This window comes from Misgurnus anguillicaudatus, chromosome 22, assembly GCF_027580225.2.
Source record: "Misgurnus anguillicaudatus chromosome 22, ASM2758022v2, whole genome shotgun sequence".
In the NCBI taxonomy this organism is placed as follows: Eukaryota; Metazoa; Chordata; class Actinopteri; order Cypriniformes; family Cobitidae; genus Misgurnus; species Misgurnus anguillicaudatus.
The window spans coordinates 39,431,602-39,458,613 of NC_073358.2; the positions used below are offsets into that span (position 1 = coordinate 39,431,602).

Below are 27,012 nucleotides of genomic sequence, written 5' to 3' on the forward strand. Positions count from 1 at the left end.
ATATTCCATTTTCTTAAAAGAAAAATCCAGATAATTCACTCACCACCATGTCACCCAAAATGTTGATGTCTTTCTTTGTTCAGTCGAGAAGAAATTCTGTTTTTTTGAGGAAAACATTGCAAGATTTTTTTCATTTTAATGGACTTTAATAGACACCAACAATTAATACTTAACTCAACACTTAACAGTTTTTTTCAACGGAGTTTCAAAGGACTATAAACAATCCCAAACGAGGCATAAGGGTCTTATCTAGCAAAACAATTGTCATTTTTGACAATAAAAATAACAAATATCCACTTTTAAAGCACAACTTCTCGTTTAGATCCGGTCGTCATGCGCTAGCGTGACCTCACCCAATACATCATGACGTCAAGAGGTCACAGAGGACGAACGCGAAACTCCGCCCCAGTGTTTACAAGTGTGGTGAAAGAGGACCGTTCCTACGTTGTTGTATGTCAACTGATACTAATTAATGTCTTTGTGTCAGTTAATTGTTTACAATGGTCCGCAAATGTGCGTTTTATATATGTAACAGGTGACCTCCCTACGTCACTACGCATTTACGTTAGGTCGCGCTGGACCTGACCTAAACGAAAAGTTGTGCTTTAAAGGTGTATATTTGTTATTTTTCTTGTCAGAAGTGACGGTCGTTTTGCTGGGTGGGACACTTGTGCCTCGTTTGGGATTGTTTGGTCCTTTGAAACTCCGTTGAAAAAAACTGTTAAGTGTTGAGTTAAGTATTAATTGTTGGTGTCTATTAAAGTCCATTAAAATGAGAAAAATCCTGCAATGTTTTCCTCAAAAAACATAATTTCTTCTAGACTGAACAAAGAAAGACATCAACATTTTGGATGACATTGTGGTGAGTAAATTATCTGGATTTTTCTTTTAAGAAAATTGAATATTCCTTTAAACTGCAATTCTGCCAAGATGGCGACGGCACGCACCACCTACTTTAAGCTTCAAAAATGCTCTTCACAAACCAGTGGGTGACGGCACAGACACTACTTGCATATTTTTTACAGTCTCTGGTTTAAAGCTATGGTCTACGATTTCAAAGATTGTTCATTATTAATAACCTCGTTTAGATGCTGGTTATGGTTCTACAGTAACATCCTAACAATATGAAGAGAAAAAAGAATTAAAAAAATCCATTCAGTCTAGTGGGTGGATGGTAGCAGATAAGTTGCCCAATGTAAACTGTCCGGCCGGAGAGCTTACATTGGTTAACTGCTCTCATCCAATCCCTGCTACATTTGAAAATCCACATCGTGCTCGCGTCTCCACCCCATCGCACACCACCCCGCCTCTCTCCTGCCTGCGACATGAAATTTGTGTCAGTGTATGGTAGCTAGCGAAGCAGCAACTTCTCACTAATGGAAAAAAAACTAAACGACAGCAGCAAGCAGCCCCTGCTTGTCCCTACAGTAAAGGTTGGAAGAAAAGGGAAGTCTGTTGAAGAAAGAGCAGAGGTTAAAAAAATTTGAAAAACGCCGGACTCTAAGTAGAATCAATATATGGTCCGCCATTGACCATTGGAGGAAGCTTCAGGGAGATTTGGGGCTGAAAACCGACGCCGACACGGCAGACTATTTGTTGAACAGGTACGCACTTATTTATACTTTTATTGTGTGAGGTGTTACATAAATATCTTTTAATGAGTACATGCTGTCGTTCGGCATCGGAATGTTAGCCGTTTAGCATCGCGTATCACGGGTCAAAGTAATTATATTTACTAAGATTGTGTGAGGTGTTACATCAATATGGTATTATCAATCTGCAGGCCCGGATCGGCCATAGGGAGAACCGGGAGGATTCCCGGTGGGCCGGTCTGTTTTTTTGGCCACGAGGGCCGGTGTTGTCATGCCACCGGGATGACGCGTATTTGCGGGTGAGAGATGTCCCCGCCGCTTTATGCACAAGTTGATTGTGTCCCGAGTCCCGACCACTTATTGGAAGAATTCTTGCATTAGGGTGCATTGACATCTAAAACGCATGGGAAACGCAGGACGTGCCACTGTCTTCTGGTTTTCAAAGCGCTTACTTGAACACGAGTTTTGTTTCAGACGCGTCTATATTGAGTGCGCTTGCCGGCCGCGCGTCTATATTTAAAATAAACTTGAGCGCGTCTTTTGAGTGCGCTTGCCGGCCGCGCGTCTATTATATTTTAAATAAACTTGAGCGCGTCTTTTGAGTGCGCTTGCCGGCCGCGCGTCTATATTTTAAATAAACTTGAGCGCGTCTTTTGAGTGCGCTTGCCGGCCGCGCGTCTGTATTTTAAATAAACTTGAGCGCGTCTTTTGAGTGCCCTTGCCGGCCGCGCGTCTATTATATTTTAAATAAACTTGAGCGCGTCTTAATACAAACGGGCTGGCCTCTAAACGTATTTTTTTTATCCAAGTCATAGATGAATTCTCTATGAATAGTCATTATTCATCGTTTATTGCAAGAGGAACAAAAATCTATTTGATGCAAAACTCATTCGTTTCAAAAGTATATCCATGATGTTTTCTTTTTTTTAACACAATGTAGGCCTACGTTATTTAGCAATAGACATGATCTAAGTACTAAAAAAAAGATACAGATTATTTCCATTTGTTTCCAATGCATATATACTTGATAAATCTTGCTTGTGTATTGTATATCAGAGGTTTCCAAACGTTATCAACCCAACAGTTAATCTCAAGACTCACCATTTTTTAGAAATAGAAATATAGAGGAAAATACAAACACATTTGTTTCCTTTAGTTTTTGAATAAGTTTACTTTAGTAATATTATGGTCTTATGGTAGGGCTGCATAATTATGGCAAAAATTATAATTGTTTACTGCATTTGCACGGAATATGAAATTATATATTTGAAAAATACAGTGAATTGCAAGGCTGCAGAGAACAGTGCACTACTGCAGACTTATACTACTGAGGGTTTAAAGATATTATTTTAATAGTCAGTCGTGAACTAAAGTGGGCCGGTCTAAGGCATGAAACTCCAGGGCTGAAAATGAGTCCCACTCCGGCCCTGTCAATCTGACTAACTTACATGCTGATGCTGCCGGTCGGCATCGGGATGTTAGCCGTTTAGCATCGCTTATCACGGGTCAAAATAATTATATTTACAAAGATTGTGTGAGGTGTTACATAAATAGTATTATAATCTGACTACATGCTGATGCTGCCGGTCGGCATCGGAATGTTAGCCGTTTAGCATCGCGTATCACGGGTCAAAATAATTATATTTACAAAGATTGTGTGAGGTGTTACATAAATAGTATTATAATCTGACTACATGCTGATGCTGCCGGTCGGCATCGGAATGTTAGCCGTTTAGCATCGCGTATCACGGGTCAAAGTAATTATATTTACTAAGATTGTGTGAGGTGTTACATCAATATGGTATTATCAATCTGACTAACTTACATGCTGATGCTGCCGGTCGGCATCGGGATGTTAGCCGTTTAGCATCGCGTATCACGGGTCAAAATAATTATATTTACAAAGATTGTGTGAGGTGTTACATCAATATGGTATTATCAATCTGACTAACTTACATGCTGATGCTGCCGGTCGGCATCGGGATGTTAGCCGTTTAGCATCGCGTATCACGGGTCAAAATAATTATATTTACAAAGATTGTGTGAGGTGTTACATAAATATGATATTATCAGTCTGACAACATGCCCATGCTGCCGGTCGGCATTGGAATGTTAGCCGTTTAGCATCTCGTATCACGGGTCAAAGTAATTATATTTATAAAGTCATTTCTTGAAGCTCATGAGGGGAAACGTATGCCAAACGTTGTTGTGAAAGTAAATAACGTCAATTACAATCATAATTGTAATTGTTCATTCCTTCAAGCCTTTATGTGTTTACTGCTCGGTAAATCTCTGTTCTGATGTTTACTACCAGTGATCACAGCTTAAATGAGTGACGTTGTTCAGGTGGTTTCCCGGTGGGAGGGATCAGGTAGCACAGAGGGGCGGGATGAGTTACTAACTTACTAACCGTCTCAGGCTTTCTAGACCGATTTTCAACATCGTAGACTACAGCTTTAAAGTCATTTTAAGTGCTTGAAAATAAATACCCCAGGCAATGTGCTTCTATTCCTGTTCTATTCCAGAATTCCTGTAGTCTGTCATTTCTTAAATGGATGAATCCTCTCCTGTTCGATTCCTGTGTACATCTTTGTTCACGACGAGTAACTTTAATAAATTAAGTATTTTTAGTCAAATCCATTCCATTCTGTTAAACTTAAAACATTTGTTCTGTAAAAAAACTTTACACATCTATGAATGATTTTACTTTTAATTTAACAATTACATTGTTTTTTTTCTTACACTGCTGTAGTTTTGTTTATGTACATTTCAGTATTTCATTTATATACTGTAAAATTACAATTCTGTCTTAAATTCAAACGAATTGATTCAACCATTTACATTGTTACTTCAATGTGCATAATTTATGATATTTTATAAATATATTTATACTTGGGTCAGTAAGCAGTCCTTTAAATGATTTTGCAACTTACAACTGTAAAAATGTAAGAGTTTGTAGTTATTTTGCAGTCAAAAAACATTTATTTGCTGTTAACAATGGTCTTGATTTACAATAAAGCACATGATAAAAATAACCCAGCAAGAATAACCCAAAACCCAGAATATTAATCCCATAAATGGTTAAAATGACTACATGTTGGGTTTTCTCAACAACCCAACCTGCTGGGTTAAAATGTGTTACCCAACGTGCTGGGTTACTTTAACCCAGCATGTGTTCTGTCCAATATTTACCCAGCGCTGGGTTGCCAATTGGGTTGTTTTTAACCCAACCATTTTTAGAGTGTATATATGTGATATTAATATATGTATTTATATACATTTTAATATGAGTATTTCATATAGGTTTAAAACATATATCTCATATATCAAGAGTATCTATATATGTTATATTATTATGTATTTATATACATTTTAATATGAGTATTTCTTATAGGTTTCTCATATATCAAGAGTATCTATATATGTGATATTAATATATTGCATATATATGTAACATATACGCCAAGATCGGTTTTGATATAGGGACATATATGTCATATATTACATTTCCGTATGGGATGGCACGAAAGATGAAGTGTGTTTTTGGATGTAAGGAGAAGACATCCAGCCTTATGAAAACAATGTATATAGTTTATTATCCGAGGTAGCAGCGGAGTTTTGTGTGTGTGTTTGATGCGGTGGATTTTCCCAACCGGGTCATGACGAGTTGCACGGGGTAAGTAAGACTTCTGTCTTATGTTGGAAATAGGCGCGTGTATATTATATAAATGACACGAACATGTAGTAAATCATAAATTAAAACAGTGTTGTATAGTGTTGCATGACTCGTACTCGCTCCTCCTGCGATATAACTCCTCCTTCATTTTTTCGTACGTTATCAGAAAGATTCGGTAAAGCTAATCTTTCTTTTATAAATCTGATTAAACTAAAGACTCTTCGGAGATATAAAAGATGTAATACTACTCTATAGGTACTCAGGGCCGGTGTCGTGAGCAATTCGGTCCCCCCGGGCAATTCGGTCTCCCCTAGGACCCCGCGCGACTCCATTGGCTGAAAGAACTCCTCATGGGTAGTTTTCTTAGCGCCTTATTACAATTCCTACAAAATCGCGTTATGATTTATGTAGTTAGAACGTTGTTAAAATTACAATTAATGTCTTTTAAATGATATGTTTCATATAGTAGTATATAAATGAGGCTATAGGTGGGAGATCTACACATTGCTTATGTCATTTTATTATTAAGATTATTATACTGTACCATTTACACTTTTGACTGTCTACTTATACAATTACTTACTCATTAATTACTTATACAAAACACGATTACTACATAGTTGAATCACACATTTAAATTATAATTATAAGCCATGATTACTACACTTTTACTATTAAAAATATATATTCCGTAAGGTATGTTAATAATTTACAAAAAATAAAAGTATTGTTTTTGTAAAGCAGATGATGACACAAAAGTAGCTACTGACGTGTCTGCAACATAAATATTAGTTTATTATATTGTTTTTTTTAGTTAACTTTTATTTTTTAAAAATGTAATGTTTCTATTTTATACAACATAATTGGCTTGCTAGCCGCGTATGCAGACGAGATATTGCAATGAAAAATTTTTGAGCAGGCATTGTTGCTAGATACCAATCGGGGTCCTAGGGGAGACCGGATTGCTCGGGGGGACCGGATTGCTCATGACACCGGGTCTACAGGGGGGCTGGGGGGGGCATTGCCCCCCCCAGATTTTCCTTTTGCCCCCCAAAAAATGTCCAGCCAACCTTAAAATAACGGAGTCTCTTTACACAAAAAATGTCTTCTTTAGGCAAGCGCCAGCGTTTACAGCACCCGCCCACTATCGTCTGATTAGTTTATTCAAACCTTGTGAGTCTTTTCAGCAGTATTTAAGTCACAGGAAAAGTACTACTGTTCTCTATGACGGTAACTAAAAAAACGCATCTTTGAAATATATATCAAAAACAATGCAATTTAGTATTACATTAACGTAATAACCCAACACATATTAAATTAAAACTTTTTTTATAGTAAAACATGCCCAAAATAGCCCCTTTTCCTTCCTTAGACTCACCTCATTATTTATTCATGCAAATACAACAGCCAATGGCAAGTCTCCAGCAGCATTTAATGTGTTTGTTTTAGACGTAGTTCTGTTTATTAAAATTAGAATATGCAGTTTGGTTGTGGCATACTATATAGTAGATATAAATGATATAAGATGGTTATACAGTAAATATACAGTATTGTAACAGTATTGTAACAGCTGAGCATCGCGTGCAGTTTTAGTGGTTTTGTCATCGTCATTCATCAGCTCATTCAGCTCGCGTTTGAGAAAAACTTCACACGCAAAAATCTACAGACTTTTAAGTCAAGACGAGCTTTCACTCCACAAGGTCATCGTAAGGTAAACCTCGTATTTAATAATGTTGCGTTGTATTATAATATCTAATTTGCTGTGTTATGAACAAAGCAGTGTGATTTATCTTTGGTCTCGTCGCAAATCACACTTACAGTATTTTAGGGTTTGTGCTTTTGTCTGGTGCTGTTATAGGCAAACAGGATAACCTTTGACGAATTTGTCATGCATGTCAAATTGCTTACATGATGTTTCAAAATAGATTATTTAAAGTGTTGTGCTTTGTTGTGATATATGAGGTTGCTGCAGCAGCATGATAGGGTCAAGAATTAATGAACATATTTCTTATCACATATCACATTGAAAATACATTATTTTAAATGAAGAAAATGTTTGAGAAGTGGAAATAAAGTCCCAAACAAGTGTTTATTTAGAATAAAGGCATATGTTGGGTAGGGTAGGTATAAGAATGGCTTTAATTTATCTATAAGTGAAATAATAGATTAAATGCAGTGTAAACATTAATAAAATATAGCTATATGTACAGCTTTATATTTATATCACCTGCTTGCCTGATTTCATTAGCTGTGACTAAATGTGTCAAACTAGTGTAATCATTATAACGTTATAAATCATTAATCTAATTGCATCTACTTTTAAAATTTGAACGTGCAAAATGACATATAAATGGCCTTTTATTATAAGACATATGCAAAATAATATTGGATTGAAACATCCATAATTTTAGTGTATGAATCATTTAAGTCGAGAAATGGCTGCCCACCCAAAAATCCTGACTGCCCCCCCAGTCCAGCAAGCCTAGTACCGGGCCTGTAGGTACTCCAGATTAACATCAGAAATGCAGAAACAGCGTGTGGTATGTGAGCTTTAAAAGTTCTCCGTCAGATAAGGATATAAGTTTGTTTTGTGACTGTTTCGTGGCACTTTGCGCGTGCTTATTATAAAAGACGTGTTTCGGCTTACGAGCACAAGCTCCAAGAGCTGAGGCAGCGTGTCTGTGGAGATATTGTGCAGGGGACGCGTTTGTGTGGAGGATGCAGGGATAAACAGACGTCTGACTGTAAAGTGAGTAACGTGGCATTTATGTTACCGCACGTTACTGTTTGAATAAGACTTTGCTACACACCAGGCCAGAGTGTTGTTGTGTGTTACACAATGTAACATCACTTTAAAAGTAAATCATGATTGGTGTCTGTCAGACACAGTGGTGGTGGTGGCTATTTTCTTTGTTTTACTAACGTGGTGGCATTTATGTACACAATAGCATATCTGAGCCGGGTTCCGATTAATGGAAGTGGCTTGCAGAGCTGTGCATTGTGGTGCATAATGGGAGTTGTAGTTTTTAATACAAATGTGCTCATAAGTCACGTTCTGTCTTTTCTCGGTCAAATAGGCACAAAATTCTACATTTATGTTACATTTCGACTTCAAATATGACACACTTTCAACAAAGATTAATGTTCCTATCGATGAAATGGCCCTTTAAGCAGCACCTGAAGGCTCATCACACTAATATTTTTTAAAGCGTAACTAAACCCCTGGTCAGACCCTGACTCCACCCACTGGCAATATTTGAAAAATAAAAGTGGGCAGATCCCAAGGAGATAGAGGGGACGAACTAAGTGTGTGGTGAGATCGTATCAAGGGCGTGGTGTTCTTGAACCTGCTTACGTCACGAGTCATTTTTTGGACCCACCATCCAATAGGAAAATTCAACTGCAGTAGCCACCGTTCAACCTGAAGAGGGCAGCACTCAGACATTTTTACACCATATATTGTAGTATTAAAACTCTTTACATCCAAAGGTCAAAAAACTTACTAAAATCAATGAACAGCACTAATAAAGCCCCATTTTTACAGATCATTAACTAAAAAAAGTTGGTTTAGGGTTTAGTTACGCTTTAAATGTAAATAACAAGTCACGCTGTTCATATCATATTCATTAAATTTTACTCGACATTCGGCTTGTGACACATTTCATTTCATCAGGGCCGGTTTTTGCTATGGGCAATGTGGGCGAACGCCCAGGGCGCAATCTATGTGAGGGCGCACGAGCGCACTCAAAAAAAAAAAAAAAAAACCAACGGTTTTTTAGACAAACGCAAATTTCCATTTCAAGTTAGTGCTAAGAGTCATACACAGGTTGTGTGCGTGTCAGAAGAGGCACGGTAGAAAGGGGCGGGGAAACAGCTTGCGACTGCAAAACGCTCGCTCGCCTTAAGGGGGGCGAGTGAGGGATAGACTGATCCCAGACCAGAGGCATTACACAAACTGCTGCGTCTGCTTCCAAAATCATTTTATTTTTCATTCCTAAAATTAACATAGACCCATATACCTACGAACATGTTATCAATTGGATTTTGTGAGAAAAAAAATCTGTAGAGTCAGTCATCTACGTGACTCACGTCACGTGACACCGGTTGATTGACGGGCGAACGGACGTTGTTGTTGGCAAAATGTAATGCAAAGTTAATGATGTCGAGTCTTCATCATCATGGATCAAATTAAAAGACCAAAGAAGCCATAAGTTGCCCAGATCAGAAAAATAAGAAAAGAAGATGAGGAAAAATGGGCAAAAGATAAAGGTATGCCGATTTCTACGAGCTAATGTTATTTATATTAGCCTCGCTCTCTTGCTAATATGTTGCTATTAGCCACAGAACACGACTGTTTTTTTGTTTAGTTTTAGTTTTGCTGAACTAGCAACTATTACAATTGAGGCACCATGTCATGCAACTAAATTCACCCATATACAAACAGTCTAGTTTGTGTTTGCAACACAACAAGTGCAAACACACACAGACCTCCTGACTGTGTCCTTTTTTATTGCTATATACGCTATATGTGAACTTAAATAACTTCTAATATAAATTGACATGCCATTTTGTAAGCTACATAGCTTTTTAAATAATTTGTAGTGTATGCTTAGCATTTGTTAACATCCTATAAACTAATAAAATATGTGTTATGGTCATTTTAATTGGGTAACTGATGCATGTGTGATGTAAGTGTATCTAACTTACATATTGGATCTTAATTGTAAATTCAGGGGCATTTCTGAAATATTTTGAAGTTAGAGCACCCACTGGCAAAACATGGTTGTGGAGTCTGATGAGGAGTGTGTGTGTGTGTTTATATACTGTATTACATTTATTTATCTTGTTTTTCTCTGTTCTTGTTACTTTTTTGTATTTAAGATTATATATAATAAAATAATACATGTTGGTGGCGGGATTTGGGGGTAATTCTTTTTTTTCTGGGGGCGGCCAAGGGATGGTTCGCCCAGGGCGTAAATCTAGCCAGGACCGCCACTGCATTTCATGGCAACCTTAATGCACATTTTAATAGTATTAAATACACCACACTTTTTAACCTAAATTAATTTGTTAAAAAATACTTTTTTTACTAAAATTAACTTAAACTTGACTAAAACCTTTTTGCGTTTTCATCGACTAAAACTTGACTTAAAACTTTTTGTGTTTTCGTCGACTAAAACTTGACTAAAACTAACAATTTTATAAGTGACGAAAATGTGACTAAAAGCATTTTCGTTCAAAAGACTAAAACTAAAAGGGCTACCAAAAACAACACTGGTTTAAATCCGACAGAAAAACATCTGACAAAAAATATTTGTTCTTATTTATTTGCACACTTAAAAACTTTAATTTACATCACATTAAAGAGCAAAAAATTATCCCATCATCCAACATTTTGGTTAATTATGTCTTAATTTGTTTTCACTTTTTATTTTATTATCATAATTATGCATATAAGATTGAACAACATTGTACTAATTACAAACCAATGCTTTAACAAGCAGATAGGATAGAAAAAGTCAAAGGCTGTAGATTAGAATGTCTGGATATTTATAGGTATAATATTTGAAATCATTTATACAGCATGCTCTCTGCCATGTCATTTATTCAAGCTATTTATTAATTTGCATACTGAGGTCACCATTAAGACTTATGCATCTAACACACATTTGCTAACATACAGTGACTAACACAAATCAAACCAGGTTACACGTTGGTTTTCCAAAGTGAACAAAAACTTTGTACTGTAAGTATATCTGATAATGGCTAGTTAAGTATAATATCACTGCACTAGACTTCAAAGTATTGTACATTTGAAAACGTTCTCTGTATCTGAAAAACAAACAAAAAAAGAACTCATTTGTGAACCAGATCAAACACAAAAAGCCATAGATAACAAGCTGCATATCAAACAACAAAATATGCAAAGTGATTTTAACCTACTTGAATTAATGGGTTTCAACTGTGAAGAGGAAAATGACATGAAATACAAATATGAAATTTAAAATAGTTCTTGACAATTTAAACATCTCATTTGCATTTGTTTAGAGAAGACATAATAATAATAATAATAATAAAAGAATATTCAAACGCACTTACAGGCATTAAGTTCTTATGCTGTTTATTGTCTGTCATCTGGTGCTGCTGACTGCCCTCTTCATGAATGCTTTGTCCCAACTCAAAAAATAAAAAACAATGTTTAAGTAACACTTTACAATAGGACCAAAATGGTTAACAAAAGTAAATACAATGAAACAACCTGAAAGACAATAATAAATCTTAATAATTTTTTTCCCATTAATCAACACATTACAGAATGTATATATTAAACATAAACAGTTAGGTCCATAAATATTTGGACAGAGGCACATTTTGTGTTATTTTAGCTGTTTACCAAAATGTATTCCAGTTACAGTCATATAATGAATATTGGCTTACAGTGAACACTCTCAGCTTAACTTAGAGGGTACTCAGCTCCAAATCGTTTGAAGGATTTAGTATTTAGATTCGTTTAATATGTAGCTCCCCATTTTTAAAGGGATCAAAAGTAATGGGACAGTTGACTTTAAGGCTGTTTTATAGACATTTATTGTCTATTTGTTAAAGGGGTCATAGCGTGAAAATCAGACTTTTTCCAGGTTTAAGTGTTATAGTTGGGTCCCCAGTGCTTCTAAATGTGATAAAGATCAACCCAGTAACTTTGTTTGGGTAAGCCAACCTCACTTGCATGCAGGGCTGGACTGGTAATCTGGCATACCGGGCAAATGCCCGGTGGGCCGATGTCCTTGGGGGCCGGTGAATATAATATATATATTTTTTTTTAATTGGCCAACGACCGGCCTCATAAAGCATGGACAGCGGCCCATTGGTTTATTTTCCATACTGACACTGGGCTGGCCCAATCATCTCTTAACAAGCTCCACCCTCCCCTTCTGTTTCTTGTGTCAGATGGAAACAGAGAGCGATGATCTGACACACACAAGAAACGGAGCACGAGTATCATACAGACGTATCATACATCTCATACTATTTTTGTCTGACCAGCCCATAACACTCGTTCATCGCGCAACGCAGTCCGTTGCTTTCTTTCTTTGTTTTAATGTAATTCATTAATGGCGCTGAAAGGCGCGGTGGCAATGTACTGCATTTTCCAAAAAAGTTAGCGTTAGATGTTTTTTTTTCCGGACAGACCGGCCCAGGAGACACCTAATCAGCAGCCCATTGGTTCTTTTTGATTTGACATTTGGCTAGCCCAATAACAACTTTTAGGGCATTTTATGAAGCATGCAGCGTCAGTGTGCGTCTGTCAAAATAAGAGATGACTGAGAATCGAGTTGACATGCGGTAAGCAGAACTGCTTTTAAAACACTGTTGTTAGATATCCTCTTAATAAAACACAGTCAAAAACACAAATGATAGATCAATGGCTGTTTGCAACATGACAGTGATTACACTGCTATAAAATACAGTGTGGGCAGAATTATTACATCAAACTTTTGATCACAGTTTTATCAAACAAATTTTACTAATTCCAAACCAAATAAATTTTAATAACTACCATTAATTTTGAAAATAAAGCATTTATAAGTAATACATTATTGTTAATGATGGCTGACTGGAGAAAAAAGCACCTTATATTCAAGTGTGCAGAATTAATAGGCACATTCATTATTTATGTCCATAAGAAAGATGCCATGCATGGAAATTGCAAAATTGAGGTCTGACCATTATACAAGAAATCCTGATTCGGGCAGCAAGGGCATAAAATAGGATGAAAGGATTACAAATTACTTTGGTTTGGAATTGGTAAATGGTGTTCAGAAAAAAAGTGATCAAAATTTTCTGCACACACTGTAATGGGGCTTGTGGCTTGTCATTGTAACATTTATCTTGTTTTAGTGTTATCATAAGGTGCACAACATTGTGCACTCACTGGCTTATACTATTATTTTTAAAAACCTGCAAAGCCTTTTACAGCGCTTACAATTTTGTAATGTCACGTGTCAGCTCTTATACTTTTCTACTTAATCATTATATGGAGTTATAGTCAAGGTTGCACAAAGATTTGTGATCCTATGTAGTGGGCCGGTCTGGGCCAAAATGCCAGGGCCAATTCTTTGTCCCAGTCCAGCCCTGCTTGCATGTGAAAAATTTGGTTGTTTTGTAAGGTAGGTAGCAAGGCAAATTATAATAATACCGCCCCCTTTATCTGTGCTATCCAACCACAGCACTGCTATTTAGTGCAGAGAGTAAGAGGAAGAAAAGAAGGACTTGACAGCACAATTGAGTTTCAATTACAACAAACCACCATCATTGTGATCAGTGTTTGCACTTCATCCGCTCATTTACATTTTAAATGTCACACCCAGAAACGGCACACTTTTGCTCAGGCCTACAAATGTGCCATTTTAACATGCTGTAATTAATTATCTGTGGGGTATGTTGAGCTAAAACCTCACTTGCGCACTCTAGGGACACCAAAGATTTATTTTACATGTTAAAAAAATCTCATAATATGACCCCTTTAAATAATTTCCTCATGAATGACAGATGGTCAAGGTCTGGAGTTGCCTATATAGGATAACAGTGGTGGATGATCGCATTATCCTCTCCATGATAAAGAAACTGAAGTACTGCTCAAGTAGAACTTTACTTTTAAATACAGCTGCAAGCAGTGATGGCGGGCCCTTGCACGTTTTTTTTTATCGGGGCAAGTGCATCAAGTGGGTAAATATCAGTGGGCTATTTAATGTTCTTACTGACCCATTTGGGTACTGTAGGTAAAACAAACCCCACATTTTAGACAAATGGGGCAGGGGCACCGCTAGCAATTTTGAATTGCCTCCACCATACCCATTTCCACCAAACATACAATCCAACCTACTGTGGCTATTCAAAATCTTTGTCTGCAATTTTATAATACAGACCTATTTATTTTGCTATTGTTCTGACCACATTTATCAGTATTTATACAGACTTACAATGTCTGCTGTCAGGATCCTGTCAGAATCTTGTCATGTTTAGAATCTAGTCTCTAGTCTAGTGGCAGGGTTCTGACAGTACCATGTTATGTGTGGGGACACGTGGCTTTGGATGTGTGTTTCCAGTCACGTGTTTTCAGTGTCTTGTCTCTTTTACCATGCTCCCTTGTCACCTTGTCATCTTCGTCTATTGGTTTCACCTGTTGAATTTTACCATGAATTTACCAGAATGAATTTACCAGTAAATACAAAAATGTGCTGTTCACACACACAGTGGCGTTCCGTTATTTCACCAGTAAGACATCATTCACACATCAGTATCAAAATACCGGTAAATTCGTTGAGAAAGCGGAAGTACCTGTAGCACGCGGCGAGCTCAGTGTTGTATTTGTAAACAATCCACGTCGTTCATATCCACGGTCCGTATTTTGCTGTTTTCACGTCTGTGGTAAACAGTCGCGAAGTTGCTCATGACCAAACAACATTGAATGAGACGACGTCAAACCGAAAATGCGTTTTTAACAACACTACTGTTTGCACGTTAGGCTTCACAGAGGGCGTGCTAAGGACTTCGGCAATTCGGCGGTAAGATGTTTTAAACAACTTTGGTGAAGAAATGTGGACGTAAACTTCAGGTGTGCTCAACTTTCAAGCAGCATGTGTGTGGAAACGTCCGTAAACAGTGCGGGGGTAAATGCGTCATCTGTATTAAAACGCTATGATTGGCCCGAAGCTGTCAGCACGGTCTGACGTTGTCCGTTCTAAATGCCGGTAATCCTATAATTTTCGTTCACACATAGCGCTTACCAGTAAATTACTGGTAATCTTACAACCTGTCTTACTGGTAAATTGGGAGCACAGATTTCCCGGAAAGGTTCTGTTCACACCAGGGGCGTAGCCAGTAATGGGCCAGGGCGGCACTGGCCCGCCCACTTAACTCCCTGGCCCGCCCAGGCAAGTTTCATCAAAATACACTTTTAGTTTATTTTTATTATTCAAATGTATTTAAGAAAATATATTAATATAAACCTGATTTATCTTTGACTGGTGTGTGTTTAATTTGCTTTCTAAATAAAATGGAATTGTTGAAGCAAGTTGTAGGAAGCCGCCGGAACGTAATTGGTTTGCTTGGTTGCTAGGGGTTCTTCTGACAGGTAGACTCTGTGGGAAGCGGCGGGCTTAGGCAGCCAGCCAGCTAACTTTGCTAACTGCGTTTTTTTAGCTAATATTATTAACATTGCCACAATAATGGCTAAAGTTTCTTTAATGTGTTATTTAAAAACGCAAGTGTTGAGGAAGAAGATACGCCACTGCCTCCATCTGCCGAGTCCTACCAGCGCAGTTCTTCAGACTCATTAACCCACAAGAAGGCTAGTCAGGCGCTGGTGGCGCCGGTTGCCGCTTGCTCCCTGGCGGCAGTTCCAGTGCTCTCTCCCGGTCAGCCTGACACAGGTTTACCCGCCGATCTAACGGCAATTGATAAACCACCCTCACAACCCAATTTGAATCCATGACTCGATTACTCGCCTCAAAAACCCGTGCCTTTTGTTTTTTGAGAAAAAACTTTGTGACTCTTTGGAATATAATGAGATCATTTCTGTTTTCAACATTAAACCCAGGCGCTTGCATCTTGTTTTGTAGAATGAAAACAACAAAGGTAGGCCTGTTGTTTAACTCGTTTCCTTATTTTTGCTCCGGAAGTGATTTAACTAAGTAGTGTGTTGTGTATAGATGTACACCTTATAGGTTAACTTACATTGTTTAATTTAAATGAGTTGCTATGAGTTTATTTATTTCAAACCGTGCTCTGCTGAGAGTTTTCATTTTTTCAATTTTCTGTTACGTTTAGCCTACTTTATTTCAGGCGAACTGTTTTTGCACTGCTGATTAGCCTGAATAAGACAGTTTATTGTCTATGCTGGCCTGGTTTGTCCAGGCTTTATTGAGCTCTGTGTTGGTTGAACATGTTTAGACAGTGTTTTATTATTTCCTTTGCCGAAAATTGCAAAGTAAAGATGTCACTGCTTTGCAGTTTGTCTATTCTTTTTTTTCTACTCTAAGGTTTAATTATTATTCAAGTCATTTTATTCTAATATAAACTATAGGCCCACTCACTTTTGCCCCGGCCCGCCCAAAATACAATTTCTGCCTACGCCCCTGGTTCACACATGATCTGTTAACTGCAATTTACCAGTAAATTACCAGTAAAGACTTTATGTGTGAAAGGGACTATTGTTTGAATAATCTTGTGAGTACCCTGTTTAGAGTAGTTTAGTGTAGTCTAATGTTACCTGTAAACAGAGGTGGGTAGTAATGAGTTACATTTACTTCGTTACATTTACTTGAGTACATTTTTTGGGTAACTAGTACTTTTAGAGTAAATTTAAGGATGGGTACTTTTTACTCTTACTCAAGTACATTTCTAATGAAAAAACTGTACTTTTACTTCGCTACATTCGGTGGCGTTACTACGCTACTTTCAAATGGTAATAATTAATGAATATATTTTACTTTTTAAGTTTATATGGCTTGCTCGAAAGTCTCGCGAGACGTTAGAGAGGCTGCGTGCGTTGCGAGGGGTGGCTACGTACCCTTTAGCGCGCGTAGATGAAACATATAGATGAAAGGAGATGACTGAAGCGGAGGATGACCTATGCAAGCTATCGGAGGCAGATCACGCGTGGGCTCAAGTTTGGTCTATGTTTACACTACAAAAGGTCAAAAAGAATAGTTTCATAATGCGATGTATGCTTTGTGCACCAAAACGAACTGACATCTCAGCGTACAGGAATTCAAGCTCCAACCTGAAACAACACGGCGGTACGTGTCACTTTGTGCAGTGCCTTATTATAATATAATTTCATGCACTGTTTTTGTCATATGCGCTCTTGTGCAAGCAATGAAAATCACTCTAACCTTACAAACAACAAACGTTCACATCTGCACATTTCCATATCATTTCCTCATAAAACTAAACAAATTGAACAGCATAATGTTAAGTCTTGCATTAATATAATACGTGAGAACCGGGGCAAAAGTAACACTGGACGAAAGTAACAAAGCGATTTTCTCAGAGGACTGATAACATTTGCATCCCAAACTATGACAGCATCTTTGCAACCTTTGACAGAGCTGACAAATATCGCATAATTTACTCACCATTTTCCGGGTGTAGATCCAGAAAGGTGTTTTCAACCATAAGTAAATTCCAAAAGCGGTCATTGTTTTCTTATAACGCGTTGTGTTTCTCGTTTCATCAATCTTCAGGTTATTTAGTGCTCTAACTAACACATCCTGAAGTTTGACTTCTCAAGAGTTTTTCAAAATAAAAGTAAATCTGGTTTAAATGTGAGGAGATCCTGTCAGGACGAAAGTAACACTTACTTTTGTACCATTTATATTATTCTAATTTTATTTAATTTAATTTTCATAGTGTTCAAACTGTTGAATTTAAGTTTGTACTGTTGGTTGCTTTTGAAACATTTGATAAAACTGAAATTTAAAATGAAAATATAATTTCATTATTTTTTACAAAGATAAATTACAAAATATGTTTGCAGTTACATATTAAAGAGGTCATAGTCATGTATAGTTAATAAAAACAAGTGTAACACGAAAATCTACATTGTTTTGTTCTGTTAAAAAAAGTAACAATTCACCACTTATGTTCAAAGTGAAATTATACTAGTCATTTTACATTTGTTCAAAATTCCACCTGGTATTGATAGTTACTGACCACAGCAAAATATATCTCTGTCTGAAACATTATCTTTAAAAATTTAAAAAACTTAAAAAAAAATCTGAAAAATGTCTCCCCTACACATAACCGGACACCTTACTTAAATGTAGAAAATACATACGAATAAAAACTGGATTAATAAAATAAAAATAAAAGAATAAAGTATGTTTTTAAAGAAACATGTTTTATATATTATAATAAATGTAGAGTTGATTTGCAAAAACAGAAAAGTTCCATTTGAAATTCTAAAATAAGCATTTTATCAAGCTCCTTATGTTCATTTTGTGCACATTAATGACAATGAAAATAACCTATTCATATAAAAACATGATAACAAACAGCACACACATTCTTTTTTGCTTACTGTAAGCTTGTCTAAAGGCAGATCCAGCCAAATTTTGTTGTGAACGTGAAAATAAAGACACAGTTAACTGTCAGAAAACAGTCAGTGTTTGTTTAAGATTTTTTTTAATGACACGTTATGTGGTGTTGGAGGACTGAGATAGACTGCTTTACTTTAACCTAGGTAGTAGTATATAAGCAGAACAATGAGACTTTTAAGGAGAGGTTTGTGAAAGCCCTCCAAGTAGTCTGAAATTCAGGGATTTTACGCTTCTTTTCAATCAGATTGGAAGTAACGAGTAACTAAATACTTGAGTTGTTTTTTCATCTAATACTTTTTTACTCTTACTCAAGTAAATAATTAGATTGTTACTTTTACTTTTACTTGAGTAAATTTTTGTATAAGTACTTGTACTTTTACTTGAGTACAGATTTTGGGTACTCTACCCACCTCTGCCTGTAAAGTACTTTGTTAGTCTTGTGTCTAGTCTAGTGTTAGTTTATTGTTGTATGCTTCCTGTCTTGTTTGCCCCCTCGTGGGTTTTTGTTTTTGCCCTTGTCTTGTCACTATAAAAGTCTTGTCCTGTCCTCCCGTGTCTGCTCTTAGGTTCATCCTCCAAAATTCCTCACAGTCTGCAGCTAAGATAATTTATTGTGCAATGTAAATTTAATTAAAAACTACGGTACAGTAATCAAATAATCAGAGAAAATGCAACATTCTTAAACATAGATTAAAGATAATTGTGAAATGTCAGCTATTTGAAATTATAGTGAAATTAATGCTTGAAATCAAACTATGATGCTTTTTATCTCACAATAAGATTTGAGACTTCAGTCTGATTTTAAGAGGTCAGTCTTAGGCATATACTGTATACTTAAGCTGTTACACACACCAATAGCATTGTGTAGCCCTGGTGGAATTTTGGGTATTTTCTAAAATCAATAATTTTATTTTTGTTTATTTTCTTTAAAATGTACATTTCATAATGTTAATAACTGTTTAAATAAATGAAGTTAACAAGTTAGTTAAGGTTCAGGAGCAGGACCACGCCTAAACTAATCAGCTCATTTCCCATTTGTGTATATATACAACGAACCTACCTTCAACACACGTTTGTCTCAGTTTTTTCGACATGGATTCCGAGCTGCAGATCAATCCCTCTGACTCAGAAGACGATCTATTCGGAAACTCTTCCGACAGAGTATCGTCATGTCTTCACAACAATCTCCAGGCAGCCAAAATTCACACCGGTTGCGTTCCGTCGTAGAAATCCCTCAATCTAGCGGGCATTCACGGCACAGTTCATCATCGAAGATTTCTCCAACCCCGACTCGACAGTACCATTCTCCTCCGCAAACGAGAACTACCAACGATCGCTACAGGCACGAAAGCCGGCGCAAATGCTCTCCTCGTCAACTGCGCCAATACACAACAAACCGCAGTAATTCTCAGCGCACTCACGCAACGTCCCCCAGATGAGAGAATACCATCAAGAAGTGGACCGTGGCTCGCCTCCAGCGAGCTCTTAAAGACAAAGGTATCCACTTCAGCCGATCTGACAATAAATCAAGACTTTTTCAGCTTTTCACAGCATCTACACAGCAGTGGCGGTTCTACACGGAGGCCAAGGGTGGCCCGTGCCTCTGTAGGCATGTCACTGGCCACCCCTGTGGCCACCCCGTGCTGACCAAATAAAAAATTATACATTTATTTTGATTTTACACGCGAGCGCCAAAAGCGGAACTAATGCGACGCAACGTTCTACACTGGCAAATTAGAGCGACGCACCCAACCACTGCACTGTTGCTGACTGCGGGTGCTGCTCGGCGAGTGTCTCAATTTGTTCCCAATCTCCCGATGTTGTGAATGTGTATGCAGGTTCGTGCACTGGTAAGGAGTCTAGCTCACTTGACATTGAGACACTACTTATTCTCCTGTGACGTGGCTGCGCGTTGTGATCATTCACAGCTGTTACTCATCAACAACCGGAAAAACCAACATCTCGCTAACTTTTTAAAGTTTACACATTGTAAAAAGCGATGTAATTATGTTCTTACATATACGTGCATAAAATTGGAGGAATTTTATTAAATGTTACATATAAAAATCTTTACAATTTAAAATAAATATTATTTTAAATATTGAGTAGATTGTGGTCCCTAACTGTCTAGCAATGTGTGTTTATATTTAAACTAAAACAAACGTTTGTCTTTATAAAAGTTTGCATTTCATAAAGTTTATTGAGTAGGCTCGAGTGATTTTCGGTTGGAGGGCTTTAGAAAAGGTCACGTACTTTCCAGTAAGGGAACATAGGGACCATCGATGCTCACTGGTTTTTGCGTTGCATGGAATTTTTAGGTAACTAACGTTTGGCATAATGGCAGACTACCTAACCACAGTGCCCTGACTACTGAACAAGCGAGCTGATGAGACCCCAGCTCCTCTTTTCCACCTGCACTCACTCTTAAATAAATATGTATATGATTGTAAAGTAAAATTAAAGCTGCAAGCAGCGATGGAAGGGCCCTCGCACGCATGTGCACCGCTACCCTATGGAATTAGTAAAGCAGTGAACCAGGGGGATATGAATTAAAGTGGGTAAATATAGGTGGATATTCTAAGAAAAATGTATGTGTCACACCGCCTGTGTGCAGCAGGTGGCGCTATGACTGTACCTGATTATTATTATATTGACGTATTCAGGCCGGGACCCTTAATAAACGTGTGAAGTCTTGGGCAGATCGAACAATGTATGTTTGAATTACAACAGCTTCCTGTTTCATGGTGAAACATCACACTTTGCCAGGCCGCCACAGACACGCCCTTAAACGAAAAGTCAAGATCTTCACAATTTATCACCGCAAAGGGCTTAACATCAATCTGACCAAATATGATGATGATTTGATTAAATCTCTAAGAGCAGTAAATCATAGCGTAAAACATGGTATTTCCTGCTACCTCTAGGTGGCGCTATGACTGAAGCGTAATATTGGCATTGAAATGTGTTCAGGCCAAGACCCTTATCAAACGTGTGAAGCGTGGGGCAGATTGGACATTGTATACCTGAGTTAGAGCCACTTCCTGTTTCATGGCAAAAACGCCGAAATTTGGCAGGCCGCCACGGACACACCCTCCAACGAAAAGTCAAGATCCGCAATTTAGCATCACAAAGGCCTTTAGATAAGATTGACCAAATATGATGATGATCGGATTAAATCTGTAGGAGGAGATTGTTAAAGTATGAAGCCTGAAAATGCCAAAATTTGCTCAGAAATCACAGTGAAAATTCAAAATGGCCAACTTCCTGTGGGGTTTAGAGCTTCGCTCCAAGAGACTTTTTTGTAGGGCTTGGGGTGATAGATGATCCTACCAAATTTCGTATCTGTAAGTTTTTCGTAGCGGGGGCTGATCTCTTGAAATTTTGCAGGTGGCGCTATCGAGCCATTTCTACACGCCCACTTCTGACGCCTATAGCACATGTAAATTTTCGCCACTTCTGATGTGTGTGCAAATTTTCATGAGTTTTTGCGTATGTTTAGCCCCTCAAAAATGCGATCCATTTCGGAGAAGAAAAAGAATAATTAAAGCTGCAAGCAGCGATGGAAGGGCCCTCGCACGCATGTGCACCGCTACCCTATGGCATTAGTAAAGCAGTGAACCAGGGGGATATGAATTAACGTGGGTAAATATAGGTGGATATTCAAAGGGAAACTGATGTGCCACACCGCTTGTGTGCAGCAGGTGGTGCTATGACTGTACCTGATTATTGTTAAATTGACGTGTTCAGGCCGGGAGTCCGGGACCCTTATCAAACTTGTGAAGTCGGGGGCAGATCGGAAAATGTATGCCTGAATTACAACAGCTTCCTGTTTCATGGCGAAATATCACACTTTGCCAGGCTGCCACAGACATGCCCTTCAACGAAAAGTCAAGATCTTCGAAATTTATCACGGCAAAGGGCTTAACATTAGTCTGACCAAATATGATGATTATTTGATTAAATCTCTAAGAGCAGTAAATCACAGCGTAAAACATGGCATTTCCTGCTACCTGTAGGTGGTCTATGACTGAAGCTGTACGTTTTTCGTAGTGGGGGGCTGTTCTCTTGAAATTTTGCAGGTGGTGCTATTGAGCCATTTCTACACGCCCCCTTCTGACGCCTATACTACATGTAAATTTTCGCCACCTCTGACGCATGTGCAAATTTTCATGAGTTTTCGGGTATGTTTAGGCCTTCAAAAATGCGATTCATTTCAGAAAATAATAATAATAATAACAATAATAATAAACGAAGCAAAAACAATAGGGCTTTGCACCCACGGTGCTCGGGCCCTAATAAGAAAAAGAATAATAAGAAACGGAGCAAAAACAATAGGGTCCTCACACCTCGGTGTGCTCGGGCCCTAATAAAGTTTAAGGGGTGTTTTCCCGTACAGGGATTAGACTAGTCCTAGACTAAAATAAATGTAAGAGCTGGCCAACCTCAAAAAAACTAGCAATGCCATAACTTAAAATACATCAGTGTCCTTTGTTTTGCTTCAAAATGCACACACGTAATGTTTTTAATAAGGCATGTTTGTTAACTAGTTATATTTCCTAATTAAACTAAGGCATAGTCCTGGCTTAAACTAATTCCTGTAACCACCCCTATAATCTTTAAATATCATTTCTTGCCATTTTTTAATGTGCCCCTCTGGTAAAACACTGGCCCCTCCTTGGCCCCCCTAGTGAAATTTGTCTAGAACCGCCACTGCTACACAGACTCCAATTTCAAATCCCGAGCCTCCAACACTTCCGGCTCTGACACGTGATCCTCCCATCGTCACTCATGACGTCACCGCACTGCTTCCACGGCGACCTCAGCCAGCAACATGTGCGCCACCTAGCGGAGACCAAGCAATACTACCCTCAACATCTATAACTTCCACATCAGATTTAACACAAATTATGACATCTTTCTTTGCATATTTAAACTCACAAACAGCTCAAAATCTCCACAGTCATTCATCCCTCCATCCCAGCATCCATTCTTCTACCCTTCCTTCCGGCATCAACAGCCACATAGCTCCTGTCATTTTTGATTCTTCCTTACAAAATAACCCAATCCAAGTCCCTCTTGCAGCAAACACAGGGTTTCTACCTCTCAGTGGACCTTTTCAACCTCCTCCTATTTCTTCATTTTACCCAACTAATCCACCCCCTGTCCTCTCCACATGGCACATACGTTCGCAGCATCAATAGCATCATTCCAGCCCCAGACTTCTCCATGAAATACGCTTCCATCGACCAAGCCATCAGTCTCATCCGCAAAGCAGGCTACGGGGCATGGCTCTCTAAAGCAGACATCACCAGTGCTTTCAAAGTCTTACCTATTCACCCAGAATTTTGGCGTTTCTTTGGAATGTTCTGGAAAGGAGCTTATTATTTTTCAGTGCGCCTCACTTTTGGCTGCAGAAGCAGCCTGAAGATCTTCGACTCCCTCTCGGAGGCTTTATGTTGGATTCTCATCAATAACCATAAGCTTCTCTAAGTCCTCCACCTCCTCGATGACTTCCTCATCATCACACCAACATCCGCACCTCCACATTCAGGACTTTCCACCCTCGTCAAAGTGTTTTCTGACATGGGTGTACCCCTTTCAAAAGAAAAGACCTTAGGGCCCTGCACCTCCATCGAGTTTTTAGGCATCACCCTAGACTCTATCTCCTTTCAAGCATCTCGACCTCTGGAGAAAATACAATCCATTGCATTGCTCCTATCAAACTACATTCTAGCAGACAGATGCACAAAGCAATAACTGCTAGCGCTCCTCGGCCACTTCAACTATGCTTTGGCAGCAATTCCTGTCTTTATGGAACGGCATATCCTTCTTTTATAATGACTACATCACACATCCAGAAGACATCAGGATGTACACAGACGCAGCTCCTTCCATCGGATTCGGCGGCTACTACAGTGGTCGCTGGTTCGCTTCTAAGTGGCCACCAGAGTTCAGCAATCTAATCCAGAAGTCAGATTTTCCCTCATCTGCACTTTACGAAATGTATCCCGTCATCATAGCGGCCATCCTTTGGGGGCACGAATGGTCCCGACATTCCATACTCATCCACTCTGACAACTCGGCAGTAGTAGAAATCATAAAGGCAGATCCCGTTCCCTGGCTATCATGCAATTAGTCCACAGACTGACACTTATATCAGCGCAACATCAGTTCATCATCAGAGCAGCACACGTTCCAGGATACTGCAATAGCATAGCTGACTCGTTGTCCCGTTTTTCTTTTCAGAAGTTCAGAATTTTAGCTCCAGAGTCAGACATGCATTCCACGCCAGTTCCACCGTTTTCAACCACCATCTTCAACTAAATCCACAGCTGGAAAACCTTTCACACGCTTTGCAAGAAGCTATACTCAACGGCCTTGCCCAGAGTACCCTCTCCGCTTACTGAACATGTTGGAATTGTTTTAAGGCGTACCATTTCTTCTACCAACTCTCATTCCCTCTAATGAATGTTTGGTCCATCTGCAATTTCGTTACTCACGCCCATTCCTACCAAAACATCAGGGTTTCCTCCATTCAGACTTATCTATCTGGAATTAACTTCATCTACAAACTCGCCATTAACGACCAATGCCAAACCATTTCTCACCCCCACGTGTCTATGCTGATTAAAGTTCTACGAAAACAAGAATCAATCCCCAACGTTAAACGCCTGGCCTTAACTTCTGACCTCCTCAGTCAATGCATCCACACACTACGTTCTGGCTACTCAAGCCCATCGACCAACCAAACATTAGAAAGCATGTTCCTTCTCGCTTTTTTCGGCTTCCTGAGATGCTCTGAATTCGCCCCATCGACTTCAACCTTCGATCCAGCCATCCATCCCAGCCTCTCAGACATCACCGCTCATACGCCAGATTCTCTGATCTAAAACCTAAAGAGAAGCAAAACTGACCAACTTGGAGAGTCATTTCTAATATACATATTTCGCCTCCACTCATTCCTCAGTCCTTATGAGCCAATTTCGGAATACGTTTCTTCTAGATATGCCAACCATTCATCTCCCAAAGAACCACTCTTTCTCACAGAAAACAGAAAAATGGCTACAAGATTTTGGTTTAACAAACACTTCCAAAATATTCTCAAGACCTCCGGCATATCCCCCGAACATTACTCTCTACATTCATTCCGGATCGGAGCAGCCACTAAGGCCGCCAGGATGGGCATCTCAGATGAGACAATCAGGGTCTTAGGTCACTGGTCATCTGAAGCATACCGCTCGTACATCCGTAATAATCTTCACAATCTCCGTCAAGCCCAAGCCCGCATCGTTTCATCCAAACCTTTTGGGGGTCTTCAAGTACCTCAGCTTACTGCCTACCGAAACGAAGCCTCCACTCTGAGTCTCCCGGGTCAGACTCCCTGATCAGCCAGATGGAGAATCGACGTAACTCCTCCTTTTCCCATTCCCTTTCGACCCTTATTCTATAATAAAACTAATAGCAATTCTGTGCAGTTGTGGCATGGTCCTTGGTAGTGAAATTAAGTTAACAAGTTAATTAAGGTTCAGGAGCAGGACCACGCCTCAACTAATCAGCTCATTTCCCGTTTGTGTATATATACAACGAACCTACCTTCAACACACGTTTGTCTCAGTTTTTCGACCCCACCCAGCCCTCCCTTTCATCCCACTTCACCCCCAAACCCCCCCTCCAACCTCTAACTTCGACTCCACCCAGCCTTCCCCATCTCAACTCATCCTTCCATCCCACTTCCCCCCGACCCCAATCTTCTTTCCTTCAATCTCTAACATCCCAAACTTTACTTCCACAGGCTGCATCCAGGGGGGTCTTAAAGTAACTCAGCTTACTGCCTACCGAGACGAAGCCCCCACTCTGAGTCTCCCGGGTCAGACTCCCTGATCAGCCAGATGGAGAATCGACATAACTCCTCCTTTTTCCATTCCCTTTCGACCCTTATTCTATAATAAAGCTAATAGCAATTCTGTGCAGTTGTGGCGTGGTCCTTGCAAGTGAATGTATATGTATGTTAAAAATTGAGTTAAGTAAAATTTATTTACACGAAAGAAAGATCCAATCAGGAGTGAGGGTGAGAGGTCGTGTTTGCAGAAAGAGGGGAGAGAGGAGAAAACACGATGGAGAGACACGAGGGAAAATCGCGCTGTGACTGTCACGTTAGAAATTGGTAAAACACCAAGTTAATGCGTGTGATAGTAGATGTATTTGTAGACTGCACGGAAAGTGAGTTACAGAAATTTTACTTAGTTTACAGTGTGAAAGTTACTCGGAGACAGAACTCGGTTACAGTTTTCCACGAGGAGAAAGAGTGGACGACTAGTCAGCACGATTCAGTTCTAAGGACTTTGCCAGCGAATAGCCTGCTCGGTTGCTTTATTGTGCATCGTCTGAAGGAACACTTATCTCCAGAACGAGTCATTGCTTTACTGTCAGACGACGTCTTCAGTCACCACCATCATGAGCATCGCGTTGTAGCGGCTTGAATGACGATGCGCCTATCAGCAATACTACAGCAGTGATTTTTTTTTCTGCGCCACAGCGCAAATTTTGAGCATTGTGTTTAAGGTCTCCACACACCCGAGCCACGCTTACAGGCCTGCACCGTGTTTTCCTCTGACTGTTGGGGTATTTATTTTATTTCACT

At 38.9% G+C, this 27,012-nt stretch overlaps 2 protein-coding genes across 2 annotated transcripts in view; both read right to left on the reverse strand.

Annotated features, from left to right (window-relative positions):
- LOC141358849 (uncharacterized) overlaps positions 1-27,012 on the reverse strand; it is a 365,540-nt gene that overhangs the window by 75,310 nt on the left and 263,218 nt on the right. The window lies entirely within an intron of this gene.
- Positions 10,730-27,012, reverse strand: part of LOC141358761 (uncharacterized) — a 145,340-nt gene continuing 129,057 nt past the window's right edge. The window contains exons 11-13 of the mRNA XM_073860329.1: positions 11,368-11,445; positions 11,212-11,230; positions 10,730-11,100 (exon numbers count right to left, since the gene is read on the reverse strand). Of these exons, the coding sequence (XP_073716430.1) occupies positions 11,066-11,100; positions 11,212-11,230; positions 11,368-11,445 (132 nt within the window). The 3' untranslated portion in view covers positions 10,730-11,065. The remainder of the gene's footprint in view (positions 11,101-11,211; positions 11,231-11,367; positions 11,446-27,012) is intronic.